General features: G+C 44.1%; 2 protein-coding genes across 2 annotated transcripts in view; one reads left to right on the top strand and one right to left on the bottom strand.

Moving 5' to 3' along the window:
* Nucleotides 1-1,736: 1,736 nt before the first annotated feature.
* zgc:162698 (Transmembrane protein 87A-like) lies at nucleotides 1,737-14,066 on the bottom strand. Its single transcript, XM_035621912.2, has 21 exons — nucleotides 13,627-14,066; nucleotides 12,099-12,171; nucleotides 11,421-11,518; nucleotides 11,011-11,130; nucleotides 10,807-10,863; nucleotides 10,608-10,673; nucleotides 10,441-10,506; nucleotides 10,209-10,344; nucleotides 8,668-8,729; nucleotides 8,291-8,474; nucleotides 8,113-8,212; nucleotides 6,966-7,059; nucleotides 6,739-6,816; nucleotides 5,475-5,583; nucleotides 5,301-5,359; nucleotides 4,905-5,008; nucleotides 4,744-4,817; nucleotides 4,551-4,612; nucleotides 4,353-4,405; nucleotides 4,218-4,248; nucleotides 1,737-2,348 (listed from the first exon to the last, which is right to left on the bottom strand). Exons 1-21 carry the CDS (start codon nucleotides 13,762-13,764, stop codon nucleotides 2,307-2,309), a joined length of 1,806 nt encoding a protein of 601 aa, XP_035477805.1. The 5' UTR covers nucleotides 13,765-14,066; the 3' UTR covers nucleotides 1,737-2,306.
* A 757-nt stretch (nucleotides 14,067-14,823) lies between these two features.
* The window catches only part of capns1b (calpain, small subunit 1 b), a 7,453-nt gene continuing 3,534 nt past the window's right edge, over nucleotides 14,824-18,742 (top strand). Inside the window, exons 1-4 of the mRNA XM_035622025.2 lie at nucleotides 14,824-14,936; nucleotides 15,521-15,579; nucleotides 15,679-15,715; nucleotides 16,485-16,577. Coding sequence (XP_035477918.1) covers nucleotides 15,533-15,579; nucleotides 15,679-15,715; nucleotides 16,485-16,577 — 177 coding nt within the window. The 5' untranslated portion in view covers nucleotides 14,824-14,936; nucleotides 15,521-15,532. The remainder of the gene's footprint in view (nucleotides 14,937-15,520; nucleotides 15,580-15,678; nucleotides 15,716-16,484; nucleotides 16,578-18,742) is intronic.

Below are 18,742 nucleotides of genomic sequence, written 5' to 3'. Positions count from 1 at the left end.
GAACAGATGGATCACGCGTCCGGATTATAACGTACAGACACCAGCTGCTAAATATAGAGCTCACACCTACGTGTTGCTGAGCTGAGAGGCGCCTGTCGCTCACGATGAGATTAGATCTCGTCAGCGGATGTGAGTACGAGGGGAAGGTTAATGAAGTAGTGACGGAGCAGCGGCGCGACTGACGCTCACGTTCGAGACCACCGCTGCAGTCGTGACCTCAGGGTGACACGTCTGCAGATGCAGGATGTTCAGGGTCGGGTTTCAACCACAACTAGAAACACATTTCCCGGGTGCGTCGCGCAGCAGTCGAACGTGCGACAAACTGGAGCGGCGCGGTGGTGTTCCTCCCACGGCCACAAGGGGGGGCCACTGGAGTCACACTTCTTCATCGCTGTGCACGTTGCGTCCCAAGTTTAATTTCATTTAAGAGCACAGGATTGAAGAAGTATCAGGTTATGATAACACAGTAGCGCCCCCTGTTGACAGGGGGCCGTACGTGCACCATTCCATCGTTCCTAGCACATAAGGCCACGCCTCCAACTGTCTGGTAACCAATTACAGACCAACGTTGTCTGATATGAACAAAGTGGAAATAGAGGTTTTGTTTGTGCTCAAACGTTCACCAACATTATAACGTGACACTGATCCGTGGCAGCGACGCGCTGGAGAAGGAAACGGACAAAACCGCGGAGACAGTTCACGAAATATCCACACGACATCTTTAAAACTCCGCCTCCTTCTGTTCACACCGCGTCTTCCATCTTTTCATTCACTTCACAATCACTGATTATTATGGTTAAGAGAAAAATGTTACCTGGAATATTGGAACGTGACATCACCGTGTGAGGTTCTCACGTGTGGCGGCTCAACTTTCCTTCCCGCGGGATTTAAAACACATGACACACGACTTGTCTGCTGAACGATGTAAGAAAACAAAAACACGGAATCAGGATAACAGATCGTCACATTAGGATCAGGTGACTTAAAAAAGAAATGAAAAATTCATGGGAACCACACAAAAAACATCTTGGTGGAATCTGATGTTCCTGATGCTGTGTGTGTGTGTGTGTGTGTGTGTGTGTGTGTGCAGATACTGTTAGTGGTTGGTTTGTGATGAAGCATATAAAAAGACAGTGAAGTGGAGGACGTGTTTTAGTTTCAATGGAAACAATAAAACTCAGTAAAGTACGACAAGGCAGAAACATTTGAACAGATCAGTATCACGTAACTACGTTAAAAGTTAGAACATGGAACGCATATTCCCTAAATTGAGGATATGGCTCATTTATTTTTTAAAGTTTTCACGAAATATGTGTAAAGTTTTCAGGAAATAACGTGAAAAGTTCCACGAGATAACGTGTGAAGTTTTCGCGACAAAAGGTGAAGTTTCACATAATAACATGAAAAGTTTCAAGATATAACCTGTAAAGTTTTACGAAATAACTTATGGAACGTCTGATTGGCCGAGAGTCGGTTTGGTGTTTTTCTGCAGAACAGACAAAGTCGTCAGACCGAACATCATCATCATCATCATCATCATCGTCGCCGTCGCCGTCGTCGCTACGAGGTAAAGTGAAAAATAAAACCAATATTTCATTAAAGTTTGAATTATTATTATTTTTTATCCGTCTTTAATCAACCAGACGGGCAGTTTGTGGTTCATTTGATGCCGGAAATTCTCTCACACGGTCACAAAGAAAGAAAACAATGAAAGAAGAAAATAATTTGCCACAAGGTACAAAAATATCAGTGAGTTTATGAAGAGAACTCGATCCTCCACCATGGATCCAAAACAGAAGAAACTTGCCGTCAACAACACAAACCTCACGATTCCAGAAAAAAAATATTTTCATCTTTTCTCTCCGATTCACAGGTTGTTTCTTTTTTTTTTTTACAGGTTTGATCCAGATGACAAAAAGTCGGACGACACAAGATCTGAAAATCACATTTCTGCGTGTAAACGGTGAGAAGGCAAAAGAAAAAAACTCATTTACATTAGATTTGTCAAAATAAATGGTATATATATATTTAAGTATATATATATATATTTAGAGGGAGAGATATAAATATAAACAGGCAATAAAAGAAAGAAATAAAAAGCGTCCATGATTGATTCGACTCAAGTGTTTGTACAATCAGGGCTTACAAAGCTCGTACGCTCGGGGATCGAACCACGTACCGCCGCCGCCCTCAACACTCGTTCTTCATCCGTCACTTCGTCTTTCTCTCCTCGCGTCCTTTCAATCATCCGCCCCTCCCCCCTCCGCCCGTACAACGATATTAATGGATATTATTCCTCTTCTGCTTCACTCCATCTTTGACATCTCGAACTTGGTCGTCATGGTTTCCTGCGACAGAAAAAACACACGTTTGATTTTTTCCTCTCCTCGGTAACAACAGTTGGAAGCACATGAAAATTTTTCCATGAAACACATGTAAAGTTTTTTCGTTATAACGTTAAAAGTTTAACGACATAACGTGTAAAGTTTCACGAGATAACGTGATACCGATCCGTTTTTATATTTCACATTAGCTCCGACCAATTAGTGAAGACCGACCAATCACACGCTTTGCCTCGTGTCTTATGTTTAAGACATAAGACACAAATGAAACTTTTTTTTAAACTTCATTTAAAAAAAATACATATTCCAGATGTTTAAGAAAAAAGTGTCTGAGCCTCTGTTTTTTGTTTTTAGAGTTTCACGTCTTCAGACTTTATTTTGATATTGATATTTTTATATATTATGACAAATGCAGAATATTTCCAGATTCAAACTCTTAAAGAGTCTCTTCTATAAAACACTGGCGGCAGTTTCCCCTTTAACTCCCTCCTTGATCAGGATTTTATTTTTATTTTGATAAATTACATAATTTGTCATAACCGGGGTGATGCGTTACGTGATGATGTGCCATAAGGACGTGAGGCGCTGGGAGAGGTGGTGATTATTTCCCCTTCACTTCCTGCTGTAATGAGGATAAACATGGAGTCTTTGATGTGAAATAAGAGCCAATCAAAACCCTCCGTTCCCTCCTTCCTTCCCTTCCCTCCTCGTTTCCTTCCTCACTGCACTAAAGAGCGGCGAGAACTTTCTGTATTATTTTCAATGGATTTTTTAACATGTGGCGTAAAGAAATGGATTTTCTTATGAAAGAGGCACTTTGTCGATCGTCGGGTCACTTGAAAAAAGATTCAGCTCAGAGTTTCACAGTAAATCATTTCAACAACGGTCGGAAAAAGAATCATGAACAGATAAAAAAAAAACATTAAAGGTCTGATGAATACAACACACACACACACACACACACACATCAGAGTCATCACATTGTTCTGCTCCCCATGACAACAAAAACAGCGGATAAACACCTGTGTGTGTGTGTGTGTGTGTGTGTGTGTCTGACGTAACTGTGGCAACCGGTGCTCTCTGCTGGTTGTTTGCTGCCCCCTGCTGTTCACAGATGTGATGAACGAACGAGTGTGTGTGTGTGTGTGTGTGTGTGTGTGTGTTAGATTTTCTAACACTTTTTTGTCAGAAAAACAAAACGACTAAAAATCCTTTTGTTGTAAAAATCTGTACTCTGACACAAATCAAATTATCTGTTTAAAAAAAAAATCATTTTGTACTGGACATTTACCAAATAACTGCAAAAGGTGCATTTGAATAAAACGCCTTGGAGATTCCCCACGTTCAATAATTAATTTACTGTAACTCGGATTCATTTCCTGGTTTGACTCTTTGAATCTTTCTGCTCATCGACAAACAACTGCTGCTTTCTGGTGTTTTATATTTCGTCTTTATATTAAAATTTTCGAAAGTTTGATCTTGTCTTCCCGTCTGTGTCTTTACATCATAGTTTAAAGCCCCAGTGTGTAATATTTGTAATTTTAATAAATAAAGGGGACACTTCAGGGTGGCGCACCGCCGATTCCATTTCCTGTTTCCGTCAGCATCTGAAAATTGGTGTTCTGTACGTTTAGTTCAACAAGCGTATTCAACACGACGTAGAAACATGAGACTCACACGGAGGTCGGTCCACCTCATGGAACTATATTTAACTCTTATATGAACAGAGTTATGGACAAGATATTCAACTTCTGTGAACAAGTTCTTCTGAATATTACACACTGCAGCTTTAAGATGTTTTAAGGATGCAGTGATTTGAGCCCTCCGGCCAGCGTACAGTTTATTACACAGGTGATTAAAAAGCAGAGAACTGACCTCGTCGGAGTCGAGCAGCGGTGGCAGGGCGCTGTGGAGAGAAGACGTTCAGCATCACATGTCAACAGCAACATAATCATTTCTGCAAACGTTCAGCAGATTTGATTCTGACGAACGGTGACGACGACGACTTACACGTCAGCCATCGACGACGGGATGTTTTCTTCGACCCACTTCAGATCCTCGTCCTGAAAGGAAACAACACAAGCGACTTTAACTAGAGTTTCTCTTCTGGAATTAATGATAAAAGAAAAGAGAACAAGCCTTTTTTTAATATCTTCACTTTGTATGCAGCAGAAACTTGAAACGTCTAATGAGAAAATCACCACTCACCACTTTGTTGGCTTTGGCCGAACCGTTGGCCTCGTTCTTCGCCCCCCTCATCTTCATCCCCTCTGCAGACCAACACGGAGGTGAAGGAATCACATGTTATTACATTTCACTGAGAGACGAGCGGAGGAAGGATGGAAGGAAGGACACAGAGGACACAGGAAAGGAGGGAGACGAAGGAGGTAAAGTTTCTGACCGAACGCCTCGTTCATCATTGGCTCCTCCTCCTCTTCCTCACTCTCTTCATCCACCAGAGGACTGAAGGCGTATCTGTTACAGAGGATCACTTTTACACAAAGACACACACACACGCGCGCACAGAGACACAAGCACTCACACCACCGTCACCACATCTACCTCTGATTATTGGCCGACGGTCGCCATAGGAACATGATGACCAATAGGATGATTGAAAACAAGAAGCGCCAGAAAGCGTCGTCAATCCACAGCTCCCGCCAGTCCTACTCTCACACACACACACACACACACACACACACACACACACACACACACACACACACACACACACACACACACACACACACACACACACACACACACACACACACACACACACACACACACACACACACACACACACACACACACACACACACACACACAGCTGTTGAAATGTTCTTTTACAGGAAGAAGAGACTGAAGGTGAAATTCATTTCCGGTTCGCTCAATTTAAAGAAAAGAAAAATGATTAAAGCACAGATCAATAAAAGATTGAAGTTGCTTCCTGCTCACCGACAGACACTTCGACATCTTGAACGTCCGCGTCGTCCAAATGATGAAAATGACCGAAGCTGAAAATTAAAAAAAACACAAACACACGTTTGAGACTTTTACGGTACAACGCTGAAATATTTTTTCTTTCATTTAAATGTATTATTAAAAACAAAAAGACTGTGATCTTCGTACCGATGACGGCGAAGACGAGCGTGTTGGTGAAGTGTCGGTAGAGCGAGAGCTTCACCACGTTCCTCCTCAGCCGCAGCAGCTTCATGGTCTGAGCCAGACTCACGAAGATGTGACCGCACAGTCAAGGTTCATAAAACAATCGCACCCCCACATCACTGGTTCAAACCTCTGAAGGGAACATCCCATAAACCTGCAGGGTTTGGTCTGGTTTGCGTTCGGCACCACGCACGTCAGCGTGGGTACGATTCCTCAACGTGTTCAAATGAAGAAGTTTTTGCTCAAGAGGAAAACTGCTGCAAACTTTTTTACAAGTTCTTATTGTTTCAGATGCAGGAAGTTAAAATATTTTTTTAATTAATTAGAATAAACATATGGAAAAACACACGCAAGCTTAATTTAACCTGTTAATCACGAGACGGAACACAGGCGATACTCGTGGACGGACAAAAGCAGAAGACGAACAGGAACGAAAAAGAAAAATTAACGAAAGAAAAGTGTCAGTAATAATAAAAAAAAGGGAGGAGGAGGTGCAATAGCGGATATCCACCAGCAGAGGGTGGAGTCGAGCACAGCCAGAGGAATAGCAGCCAGGAGAACTACGTCGTCTTCAGCCTGGAGAGAGGAAGACGAGGAGGAGGAGGAAGAGGAAAATGAGGAGGAGGAGGAGGAGGAGGAAGAGGAAGAGGAAAATGAGGAGGAGGAGGTGGAGGAGGAGGAAGAGGAGAAGGAGGAAGCAAACGGAGAGTGAACAGAATGAAAGAGGGATGAGTGACGGGAGAAGCAGACAGTGAATAACACTCAGGTAAAAGTTTGAAATCTTTCCGGTCCAATCGCAACCCTCTTGAAAAATAAAATTAAAAATTAAAACCAGAACAAAACACTGGAGACTGTTTCCTGTCGCTCAGAAACTGTTTCCTGTTTCTTTTAATCCCGACATTTGAACTCGGTGCGACGCGTTGATAGTTTTATGATCGACACTGAAACGTTCACACGTTATCATCAGGTTATGAACGAGACAATGTTCACCAATACTACATTTAATAATAATATATAATCATAAACTTAACTTTATAAGTGTATATTGTTTTAATTATTTTGTGAATGAGGCTTTAATTTTTGGTTATTTTTGTAAATTTACTATATAAATCACACAATCATTAGTTTGTCTGCAGGTTTTAGTTCAGACACGATTTCTCTACTTTGACTGTTTACGTTTACGTGTGTGTGTTTACATGTGTGTGTGTGTGAGCATGTTAAAGGATATCCACCAGACGATACAGGAGTCAGTGAAGGCCAGAATTATGTCACACAAAACTCTACTGCTGTTGTTGTCACCTCGATCCTGGAGAGACAGACAGGTGTTACACACACACACACACGCACGCACGCACGCACGCGCACGCGCGCACACACACACACACACACACACACGCACACACACACACACACACACGCACACACACACACGCACACGCACACACACTGACTCACAGTGTTGACTCTGAGGATTCCCTCGATGATGGAGAACATCAGGTAGAGCAGACCGACGCCAACAACTCTGTGGAGCAGAGCGCCGAGTCTGGGCCTGGTGGAGAGACGTAGAGAGAGAGAGAGAGAGAGAGAGAGAGAGAGAGAGAGAGAGAGAGAGAGAGAGAGAGAGAGAGAGAGAGAGAGAGAGAGAGAGAGATGCTTCTTTCAATTTACAAACTCAAAACTTGAACTTCAGTCGTCTAACGAGAGTTTTTCATTCTTTGACACTTCACAGATGAAAGTGATGACTAGTTTCAGTTTCAGGACTGAAACTCATTCATTTTCTCCATTGACGTTATTCAGAGCAACAAAAAAAATTGGGGAAAAAACAGTAAAGGAAAAGTCAAAGGTACAAGACTGTGAACGTGATTATTGGAAGAGCGAAGGAAACCACCCGTCCCATAAACCATTGCAAACAACTTTCCAACGACAGTTTATCTTCTTCTTCTTCTTCAATTTAACCTTCGTCATCATCACTCTGATATAGTTGATCAGAGTCTTGTGTGTTGTGAGCGTATAAATTGTATAACGGCCGTAGAGTTCAGTGGCAGCGGGGGAACCAGGAACTCACGCTGCGTTCACTTACATCTCGGAACCTGGAGCTTGTGGGGGGGCGGTGGTTCCTCCGACCCTCTGGGTCGAGGAGGCGTTTGAGTGTCAACCTCTGAATCGCATGTCTGTAATTTCAGGTTCTGAGGTTTAATGGAAACGCCCGCCCCCCCGACGCCCGACTCCCAGTGCTATGGAACGTAGCATCACTCGTTGACATGAAGTTGGCAGGTGTAGTAAGTGTTTCCCCCAATCAGAGACGTCGATGTCACACTGTAGGATTGTGGGTAGTGTAGTATTTGTCAATGACATCACGAATAAATTTGATTTCCTACGGACTCGTGGCTTCCACGGGTTCATGTTCCATCGTTTCACAACCTCGTGGTGAGTCGACCTCGGATAGTTACGACATTATGGCTAATAATCAATATGTCAATGGAGAATATGAGATATGGGATGTTCGCTTCCGAAACCGCACTGTTGCGTTCTATACAAGAAAAAATAAAGGTGTCAGAACAACAAATCCCAGAAACACCACGCGAGCAGCAGCAGCACTGACTTGACGATGCCGTATCCCAGACTGGCGATGATCACCAGCACCCGGGCCAGAGTCCTCTTCACCGCCGACAGCACCTCGGCAAACACCAACGCCCCGTGGACTGTGGGACGACACGGAGCAGACGACGGGTCAACACCGTGTGTGTGTGTGTGTGTGTGTGTGTGAGACAGACACACACCTGACAGGCCGTCGTATCTGATGCTCTGGAACTCGGCGTAGTAGACGGCCTTCTCCAACATGCCCAGGAAGATGACGCCCCCGATCCAGAACTGGATCCGCAGCAGGTCCCTCCAGTAGCAGGCGGACAGAACCAGCCACAGGACGGAGAGCAGCACGTACACGACGCACATCGACATGTAGAACTGCACAAGCACACATCTTGGAAATTAAATTCTAATACTCTATTTTATTTTTCTACGTCATAGTTTCCTATAACAGTAAAAGGAAATTAATTTTTAAAAGTTTTCAGTCGGTAGCTATGAACTTTAAAATGAGTGTGTGTGTGTGTGTGTTTGTGTGTGTGAAAGTGTGTGTGAAAGTGTGAGTGTGTCTCACCACCATCAGAGGCCACTCAGATGCAGATATGTAGTCGTGAGGACCCTTCATGCTGATCTGCACTGCGAACACAGACATTATTAATATTAATAATATTATAAATATTATCTGTCGCTGCTTTTTCTACTTTCATACTATGCGTATGTAACATGACACTCATCGTTATAGAGCTGGACCAGGACCAGGATCAGGATCAGGATCAGGACCAGGATCCTGACCAGGATCCTGACCAGGATCTGAACCTGGACCAAGATCAGGATCAATATCAGGACCAGTACCAGAACCAGGAACCAGACCCGGACCAGAACCCGGATCAGGACCAGTGCCAGGATCTGGATCAGGACCAAGACCAGGTTCCAGACCAGGACCAAGACCTGTACCTGAACCTGGACCAGGATCAATAACAGGAACTGTACCAGAACCAGGGTCCAGACCAGAACCCGGATCAGGACCAGGACCAGGATCTGACCAGAACCAGGACTGAGATCCGGGCCAGAACCCATTTAAGGACCCAGATCAGGACCAGGACCCGGCCAGAACCCAGATCCGGACCACGACCAGGATCCGGACCAGGACCAGGGCCAGGGAAAGTACCAGTACCAGAACCCGGAACCAGATTGGACCAGGACCAGGATCAGGATCAGTACCAGAACCAGAACCAGAACCAGAACCAGGATCCCGGACCAGAAACCAGATCAGGACCAGGACCAGGATCAGAACCAGAACCAGGACCAGAAACCAGATCAGGACCAGGACCAGGACCAGGATCCGGACGAGGACCAGGGCCAGGGAAAGTACCAGTACCAGAACCCGGACCCAGATTGGACCAGGACCAGGATCAGTACCAGAACCAGAACCAGGACCCCGGACCAGAAACCAGATCAGGACCAGGACCAGGATCAGTACCAGGACCAGGGCCAGGGAAAGTACCAGTACCAGAACCCGGACCCAGATTGGACCAGGACCAGGATCAGTACCAGAACCAGAACCCCGGACCAGAAACCAGACCAGGACCAGGACCAGGACCAGGATCATGACCAGGACCAGGACCAGGACCTGGCCAGAACCCAGATCAGGACCAGGGGCTGGATCAGGACCAAGATCCGCAACAGGACCAGAGCCCGGATCAGGACTCAACATGAATCGTCTGTTTGCTCCTTTCAGTGTGAAACACAAATGAACCATAAAGTGCACATATATAAATAATATAAATAATAATAATAATAATAATAAATGTTCACGCCCACAATCTCCTGTGAAACTGTTCCTGGGAAAATGTAGACGGACCTTTCCTTTACATCTATAAAATATAACTGTTTTCAGACGTGAGTCTCCCGAGTTTCGCCGTTCGCATGTGTCGAAGGGCGGCGGGAGATTGTTCCGAGTCGGACTTGTTCACAACAGCAGGAAACATCTCAAGAACATTCTGCAGCGTCTGTCTAGAGCAGCGGGACGTTCTCCGCAGCAACATCTGAGGACATCTGAGGACATCTGTGTGTGTGTGTGTGTGTGTGTGTGTGTGTGTGTGTGTGTGTACTGACGCTGTATGCTCCAGGGCGTGGGGACGTTGGCCGGGTCCGCCGCCTGGTTCTTGTCTCTGATCTCTCTGACGTTCAGGACCAACATGTAGGGTCCGTCCTCCCAGCTCTCGGCCACGGCGCCGAAGTGAGCAGCCGCCTGCGCAACGAGAAACACAAACGAAGGTTGAAACGCCGTTCGGTAAATATCAAGAGCTACAATTCCAGGATTCAAAGCGGCAACCATCCAACTAACCTCTCTGGAGGTGACAGGAGCTTTTCCCGTTTCAGCCGAAGCGTCTTCCTTCCCTTGTGCGGCGGCCTGAAGGAGAGAGTTCACAGACGACACCAACTTAGTCTTTCATTGAGCTTGTGTGTGTGTGTGTGTGTGTGTGTGTGTGTGTGTGTGTTGTAGGTGCCGACCTTTGGTTTTGGAAGCGGCACGTCCCTCCTCCTCCTCGTCGTGCCCGACGACTTCTCTACGACTGGCTGAAAAACAGGAAGTGGATTTTGATTTGACCTTGGAGCTCGGAATTACTGCATTATTATTATTGAAATTTTCTGTGTTTCCACTCAGTTGGTTTTAAAATGAAAAAATCAGCTGGACCCTCGCGTCTCTCACCTGCTCCTGCAGCGGTTCTGTCAGACGAGTCTTCATCTCAAAGGTCTCCACCCTGAACTGTGACGCAAAATGAACGCACCCGATTTAAAAAACACACTCAACACAGAGAGAGAGAGAGTGTGTTCGTGTGTGTGTGTGTGTGTGTGTTTTTGTGTGTGTGTGTGTGTGTGTGTGTGTGTACGTGTGTGTACGTGTGTGTCTGACCGCGTCGGGTTTGATGTGTGATTGACAGGAGACGACGGGATACTGGTGGAAAATGAAGTATCCGCTTCCTCCTCCGGGTTTCACCTCCGGCGACTTGAAGTAAGCCTCCGCCCTTGTCGCCTGGAGACAAACAAACAAACAATTAAAAAACAACAAACTGTCACAAAACAACGTGTTGTTGACGTAGAATAATTAGATTCATATGAATTAATATGATTGATGCTCAGTTTCACTCTTGTTCGACTCGTTCCGATTTTCTTTTTTTTCTGTGGTCTTGTTTTTTGGGGGGTGAAAACAGGAGGGAATAAATAATCAAGCCTGTACGAGTCAATAAACAAAGGTTAATGAATAAAAATGTATATATATAGATTTGAACGAGACCAGGACGGACACACAAGGAGGAAACTTACGTCCAGACTGAAAACTTCATCGTAACAGTGCGAGTTCCTCAGATACCACGAGATGCTCAGGTTCACAGGAGCCGAGGAGTTACAGGTGTCCGACATCACTGTGTCCGACACACACACACACACACACACACACACACACACACACACACACACACACACACACACACACACACACACACACACACACACACACACACACACACACACACACACACACACACACACACACACACACACACACACACACACACACAAATAAATTTTCATTTTTTCCCATTTGAACACATCCCATGAAATATGACGTCACTACTCCGTCTCATCTCAGTCCCTCGGACATTTAGAGCGACAGGCAGCACTTTCAAATTTAATTTAATTTATCTACAATTTGTTTTTCATATTCAACGTTAATTTTCAGGAACATAAGAATTTGAGGGGAAAACGCGCGACGTATTCTGGAGCGTTTAGTTCAACAACCATATTCAACACGACGTAGAAACATGGAGACTCACACGGAGGTCGGTCCACCTCATGGAACTATATTTAACTCTTATATGAACAGAGTTATGGACAAGATATTACATTTCTGTGAATAAGTTATTCTAAATATTACACACTGTAGCTTTAACTGTTGCAGCTCTAAAACAAAGGAGAGAAGCGTCTCCAGGAGGATGAACTCACCTTTGAACCGAATGAAGCTGCTGTTGAACAGAGTTTTAGTGAAGAAGAAGAAAGTCTGCTTCTTCAAAGTTTCCTGGAATAAAAACACACAAACACAAACATGATCAGACGACACATGAAAATAAAAAAACATTTTGGTTGGTCGAAAAATATCGTCAGATATTAGCCTTTCACAGACATGTCGGTGTCGGCCAGTAGGTTTAGAGCCGGACCGATATTATCGGCCAACTGATGAGTCTTTTAATGTGCATTTATGTTTAAATTTTACGTAGCATAAATGTTTATTATAAGTTCTGTGTATTTGTATTTTCAATTTGTAGTTATTCATGATAAAGTTCATGGTTGAACTAAAATATCAAGCCTCAATTACATGTCTTTGTTGTTAAGGTTTGATAACGACATCTTAGGAATCATTGACAGATTTTTTTGTTTAAGTATATATATATCGGCCCACAAAATTTCGGTCGGGCTCTAATTACTTCATGCAAATATGATTCGCTCAAGTTAAAAATTTTCAACTCGAGCGTCGTTCACGTCGCCCATCTTTGGGTTCACTTTGAGATTTCATGCCGCGCAAGTTGTAATATTTCTTCAATGCACTTGTATCGGATCGGTACTTATCGGCCCGATACGCAAAGCCCAGGTATCGGAAGAGAAAAATGAAATAACATATATAAACGCTGATAGTGAAAAAAGATTTTGCGCTCCAGCCAATAAATCGTCCGGCTCCGATTTAAAGCTACAGTGAGTAATTTTTGTTATTTTCTGGCGCCATCTGGTGGTAAAGCTGCAAACGGTCACCAACTGAGCGACCGACAGGGGACACTTTATGGCGGCGCACCGCTGCTGATTCCCTTTCCGGTTTCCACCAGCGTCTGAAAATTCAACGTGAACGCGACGAATTCTGGAGCGTTTAGTTCAACAACCGTATTCAACTAGACGTAGAAACATGGAGACTCGCACGGAGGTCGGTCCACCTCATGGAACTATATTTAACTCTTATATGAACAGAGTTATGGACAATATATTAAATTCCTGTGAATAAGTTCTTCCAAACATTACACACTGTAGTTTTAAATTTAGGTCAAAGTTGTGAAAAGACCCGCCCACGAAATAATAAATGGATTAGTCCGTGATATGAACCAAACCGTGAATTCTGAGACTCTATACATTGACACTATTTGACGCACTCGTATGTTTTTGATAAAATGTGGCGTCTTGTTTCAAAACGAAACACCTGCGCAGCTGTGACGACACACGAGGACCCGCGCGTCTCGCGCCACATGATGACATCACGTGACGCTGTTGTGATTGTTTTTTTAACGCGCTGACGTCGTTGTACATGTTCCCCGTGGAGTCCCGGTGCTACCGGACAACCTCGGGTGGGGGAACCCGTTAAAACCCCCGGGGCTGTAGTTCCTCTGACCACCGTCGACAGGTGCAACGCGTCCGGTCCAGCGGCACCGCGGCCGCTGTGCGTCAGTCCGCTCCGCTCCTCCTCCGCCACCACCACCACCGGGAAACTCACACTGTCCACGTTCAGCATCCATTTGCCCGGTTCCGAGACGGCGCGGACCGGCCCGCTCAGCCCCGTCAGCAGCACCAGCAGCAGCGCCGAGGCCCAGAGTCCCGGACCGGCCCGGCCCGCAGCGGCGGAGCCCGCCATCAGAACCAAGACGACGAAGGAGAGACGAGCAGCAGCAGCGACAACTCACAACAAGCTGCACTCACTTCCTGCTTCCGGCTGAGACGTCGACTGGAGAGGGCTGATGCATTCAGGGGCCGTGGGAACTTAGACAATTCGCGTTTTAATGTGTTTTTAAATGTACAAATCGATTGAGTAATTTACATTTGTCGCCGTGAAACAAAAGAAGAAGACTAGATTAGATTGATTCTGAAAGTACTGACCAGAGGTGACACATGACACGTCTCTCAGTTGGTGGAGTTTTTTTGAAATGCGACGAACTTTTGTTCCAGTTTCCAGGAAGTGGATCCATCTCTGACGTCACGCACGCAAACATTTCCATTTCTTTTGAAAGTATTGAGCAAAAAACGATGTTTGTGTGTCTGTGTGTGTGTGTGTGTGTGTGTGTGACTTGACTTAAACTAAACACTCTCTCCACCAGGCGGCAGCAAACAACTGTCTACACGCATGTGACCAGTGTCAAGACAGAAACATGAAGGACTTAACCCGAAGTTAAAAATATATTAACTTTTAATATATATATATATATATATATATATATATATATATATATATATATATATATATATATATATATATATATATATATTCAAAGTATATATAAAGTTAATATATATGTATTATATAACGAATATATATAACTTTAAATAAATATATATAGTTTCAACTTCCGGTTAAATCCTTCAAAGTAAAAATAATGTAAAATAAGGAGTAGAATTAAATAATTCAAAGAAATTAAATATGTCGAAATAAATAATTTTTCGGGCAAAATTCGGGCTGAATTTTCAGCACAGTGGTGCGTTCACGGGCAAAATTCAGCCCGTGAACGCACCACTGTGCTTGTTGTGTGTCCTCTCGTGTCCACCCATACTCTCCCTCTGGGCGTGTGTGTGTGTGTGTGTGGGCGGGGTTGATGATGCATTGAAAAAGAACTTGGATCATTTTACTAAGCTGTTTTTTTTTTTACTCTGAACGTGGGCGCGTCCTCCTGCCTGAATATATCTCTCTCTCTCTCTCTCTCCCCCTCCCTGTCAGTGTCTCTCTCTCTCTCTCTCCCCCTCCCTGTCAGTGTCTCTCTCTCTCTCTCTCCGTCAGTCGCTCCTGTCTTTCCTCGCAGCAGCAGAAGTTCCTCTGTGAGTATTTACTCTTATTTACTGTTAAAAGTGAAGCTGTTGTTGTTGTTGTTGTTGTTGTTGTGTGTGTGTGTGTGTGTGTGTGTGTGTGTGTGTCCGACGCTGTTCATGCAGATTGTCCGGTCGTGGAAAAGTACTAAGCGAGAAAAACACCGAGTTAATATTCGGGAGTTGACCCGAAGTGTTTGAAAGTGGACTCTTTTTCCGTTCTCAAAGTAAAAGTCTTCATTTTTGCCAAAAGTGGCTCCTAACAAAAAGTCTTGTAATATGATTATAATTCATACATTTAGTTGTTACTGGATCAGTTTCACTGAATCAATATGTCATATTTGATAAACTGATGATACGACGTGAAGCTGCGGCTTTGTTTTGTCAAACGTTTGGAACAGTCTGCAGCTGATTCCTCAGATATTGACCGATATGATTTAATGATAACGACGACGATGACTGATCGTCTGTCGATCGGCTCATTGTGGCCCGAGTCCAGATGTTCCAGTTGTGTCAAGTGTGTGTATGTGTTTTGATATTAATGAATGAATTTATTATGGTCATTGATGTTTTCAATCTGTTTCTTTCTGCATCAGACAGACGACAAAATGTTTCTGGCAAGGAGTTTCATCGGAGGCATCATCAACATCGTGAGGTGAGCTGCGGACGTGGTTATGCTGAGCCACATCCTGTCTCTGCTCTGGATCCACATATTGATGTGGTTCTTTTCTTTTCCTTTTTCCTTTTCCAACAGCGACATCGACCCGTCTAAGTTTATTCCCTCAAAACCTGTAAGTACAGTAACTCCAGTCTGAATTATTCATCAATCACAATCGAAAACAAATATTCTTTCATATCATAAATCATATTCATCAGTAAAGGAGAAAGATAATCACTTGAGAATAAGAACTTTAAGTTGTTGAGTGGATAATCCATAGATATCAGCCTTTGGGTTCATTGACTATATGAAATGCGTAATATTGTGATATTTATGCTTATCTGCAAATGAAAAGACCTATATCGGCATATCTGTGTATATAAAATGATGTATATCATGATATTTATGATCAGCTGGAAATGAAACGATCTTTATCGTGATAGTAATGTATATAAAATGATGATCTATATCCAGTTTTCTTGCATTATCTGGATGTGAAAATATTTTATATCATAATATGTACTCATAGAAAGATATCTATACCATGATATATGTATAGTGGTAATCTAGACTATTTATGAAGTTGATTTTAAAACTTTTTCTTAACCTTTTAAATCAGAATTTATCTGCAGACAAACGTCACTTTGTCACCTTTAATGTGTTAAGTGTTAGTGTTCTGTCATAATAATAGTAATAATAATAATAATAATATGTAAAGACACTGACATTAAACAATTTCATTAACTGATATGAATTTAAACGATAGAAACAAGGTTTGAATTCAACACTCAGATTCTGCCAGTGGAAGATTTCATAAGCAAACACTCATGAATGTGTGTGAGTGTGTGAACTAACAGTAGCTCTTTGTGTGTGTGTGTGTGTGTGTGTGTGTGTGTGTGCAGCCTCCTCCTCGCAGACCTCTGAACTTCGCCGAGGGCCACGAGAGCGATGAGGAGAAGCAGTTTCGTAATGTTTTCAGACAACTGGCCGGGGAAGTAAGTCTGAAATATTCACCTTTTGTTTTTTTTGTTGTTGTTAGATATTAATCACAAGTCTTTTATCTTGACTTCTGCTGAATTCGTGACCTGAAGAATCTGTATATTGTCCGTTGGCAGCAGGACAGGAAGTGGTCACGTCACGTTGCTGTACAGATTATTTTCGTTGCACAGGAGCGTCGTGCGTTCCCTCAAGTAGAAACCCGCGGCGGTGGAAACGGTGTTTGTGTGAACGTGTCCTTCAACAGGCCTGAAGATTCCTCCGAGAATATTTGAACTCGAGCAAAAAGTTCCCCTGAAGCGATGTCGCGAACGCCAATCGTCACTGACGACCGCGTGCGACAGAGGATGGACCGATGCTCTCGGGTCGTGCTTTCTCTCGTTACTCGCACAGGTGAAATAAAAACGATCCGGCGGTGTTTGGTTGATTGACAGCTCCGCCCCACCCTGCTGTACCGACGTCTCGTTTCTCCAAACAGGAAGGGAAAATTTGTATGTGGGAGATGAATAATTGATGACTTTTTTTCACCTGATCCGTCGTCACCCACCACACCTGTCCACCTGTCCACCTGTCTGTCTGCTGCATTCCCCACTGGAGACTCCGCCCCTCGGCTGCCCCGCCCTCTTTCTGTTTTCTCACCAGGCCGGTTCTGTAGCTCCGACCGGTCTGTGGAATTTCAACACTCACCTCCGCCCTGTTGCCTCCAGTCGAGCACTGACATGGCTTTACACGTCGAATTGAACTGAGTCTGTGTTTAAAGAAAGACACGACAGATGGAATCAAAAATAAAATACTTTTACATTTTATGTACAAGTTTATTTTCTGAATCCAAATTTGGTTTTTATTCATTTACAATTAAGTTTATGGTTAAATTGTACAATTTCAAGCCTCAGTCACATTTCTTTGTCAGAAAGGTTTGCTAACGACATATATAAACGGATATATAAATACTCCCTCATGTGGCCTCATGCTGCCTTCCATTATACCTCCAGTTCCAGTTGCAATGTCCGACGCGGAGGTTGGTAATTCCGAGTTCCGAGATCATAGTGGAACGCTGGGTCAGCATCAGCTGCCAAAAATCCCTAATCTGTCGAGCTCTGTAGTTTGAAGCTCCGTTCTGCCTCCTCGCTCCGTGATCACACGTTCGCCGGTTGAGAACAGCTGATCAGTGGAAATCCAGGCGTCGTCTCCGGACTTTCTTTCTGAGTGCATGAAACGCCGAGACGTTCAGCAGACGGTTAAATGTCAGGCCGCTTTGGTGAAGCCTTCACATGTGATCACAGACAGAGGGAAGGGAATCAGGAAGTTGCTGTCCATTATTTTATTTTTTTAAATCTGTCCACTTTGCAGGACAGTTCCTACATTTTTAAGGGGGCAGAGGTCAATATATGTAAAGTGCTCGGCCTCGTCGACACTGAACCGGGCTGCATCCGACATTACTGCGTTTTCGTTTGTTGAACGCATCACTGTCGCTGGGCTGGGTTTTAGTTTGTAGACGATGATGCAGACGACGCCCAAGTTCTCTCCTCTGATTGGTTCTCATCAGTCACGACTCGACGACCAGCGCTCACACTTCCTGTCGTCGCCGTCGTCGTGGTGATCCCTGCTCTGACTCTTCCCCGTCGCTGTTCCTCCTTCAGAGGAGTTTCTCTTACTAAGCAACCAGCTGCAGAGGAGACGATCTACTTCCTGTTTACACCTGGATGGTCACGTGACACGTGTGTTTTCAGGAGTGTCAGTACGGACGGGGATTTAAATGGATACAGGGCTAAAACGCTCGTAGCGGCCAGAGATTGTTTTTAGTTTTAAAACTGAAACGTAGCTTCAGTCGAGTAGATGAGCAGAGAAACCTCCGGAGTGGGAGTGGGTTGTTTACTGAAGCTTCCGTGTGCTACAGGGGGATTCATTCTTTCTGTTCCAGGAAACTATATTCCCAAGTCCCACCAGTGTTTCCTTCAGCTGCCTCGATCCTGTATAATAAAACCAAGGTGTGTCTGTGTGTCTGTACAGTTCAGGTCACGGACACACTGTGAGGGCGGAGCTGGATTATTAACCTCAGACAGGCTCATCGGCTCGTTCCTTTTCTTTTTCTCATGCATCTGCTGGATTTCAGTCACAGTGTCGTTCTCCTGCAGAGATAAAACGGTGAACCCGGTTATTCTCT

Source organism: Scophthalmus maximus, chromosome 11 (assembly GCF_022379125.1).
Source record: "Scophthalmus maximus strain ysfricsl-2021 chromosome 11, ASM2237912v1, whole genome shotgun sequence".
In the NCBI taxonomy this organism is placed as follows: domain Eukaryota; kingdom Metazoa; phylum Chordata; class Actinopteri; order Pleuronectiformes; family Scophthalmidae; genus Scophthalmus; species Scophthalmus maximus.
The sequence above is the reverse complement of the archived record's forward strand: the minus strand, read 5'-3'. Positions and strand labels throughout refer to the sequence as shown.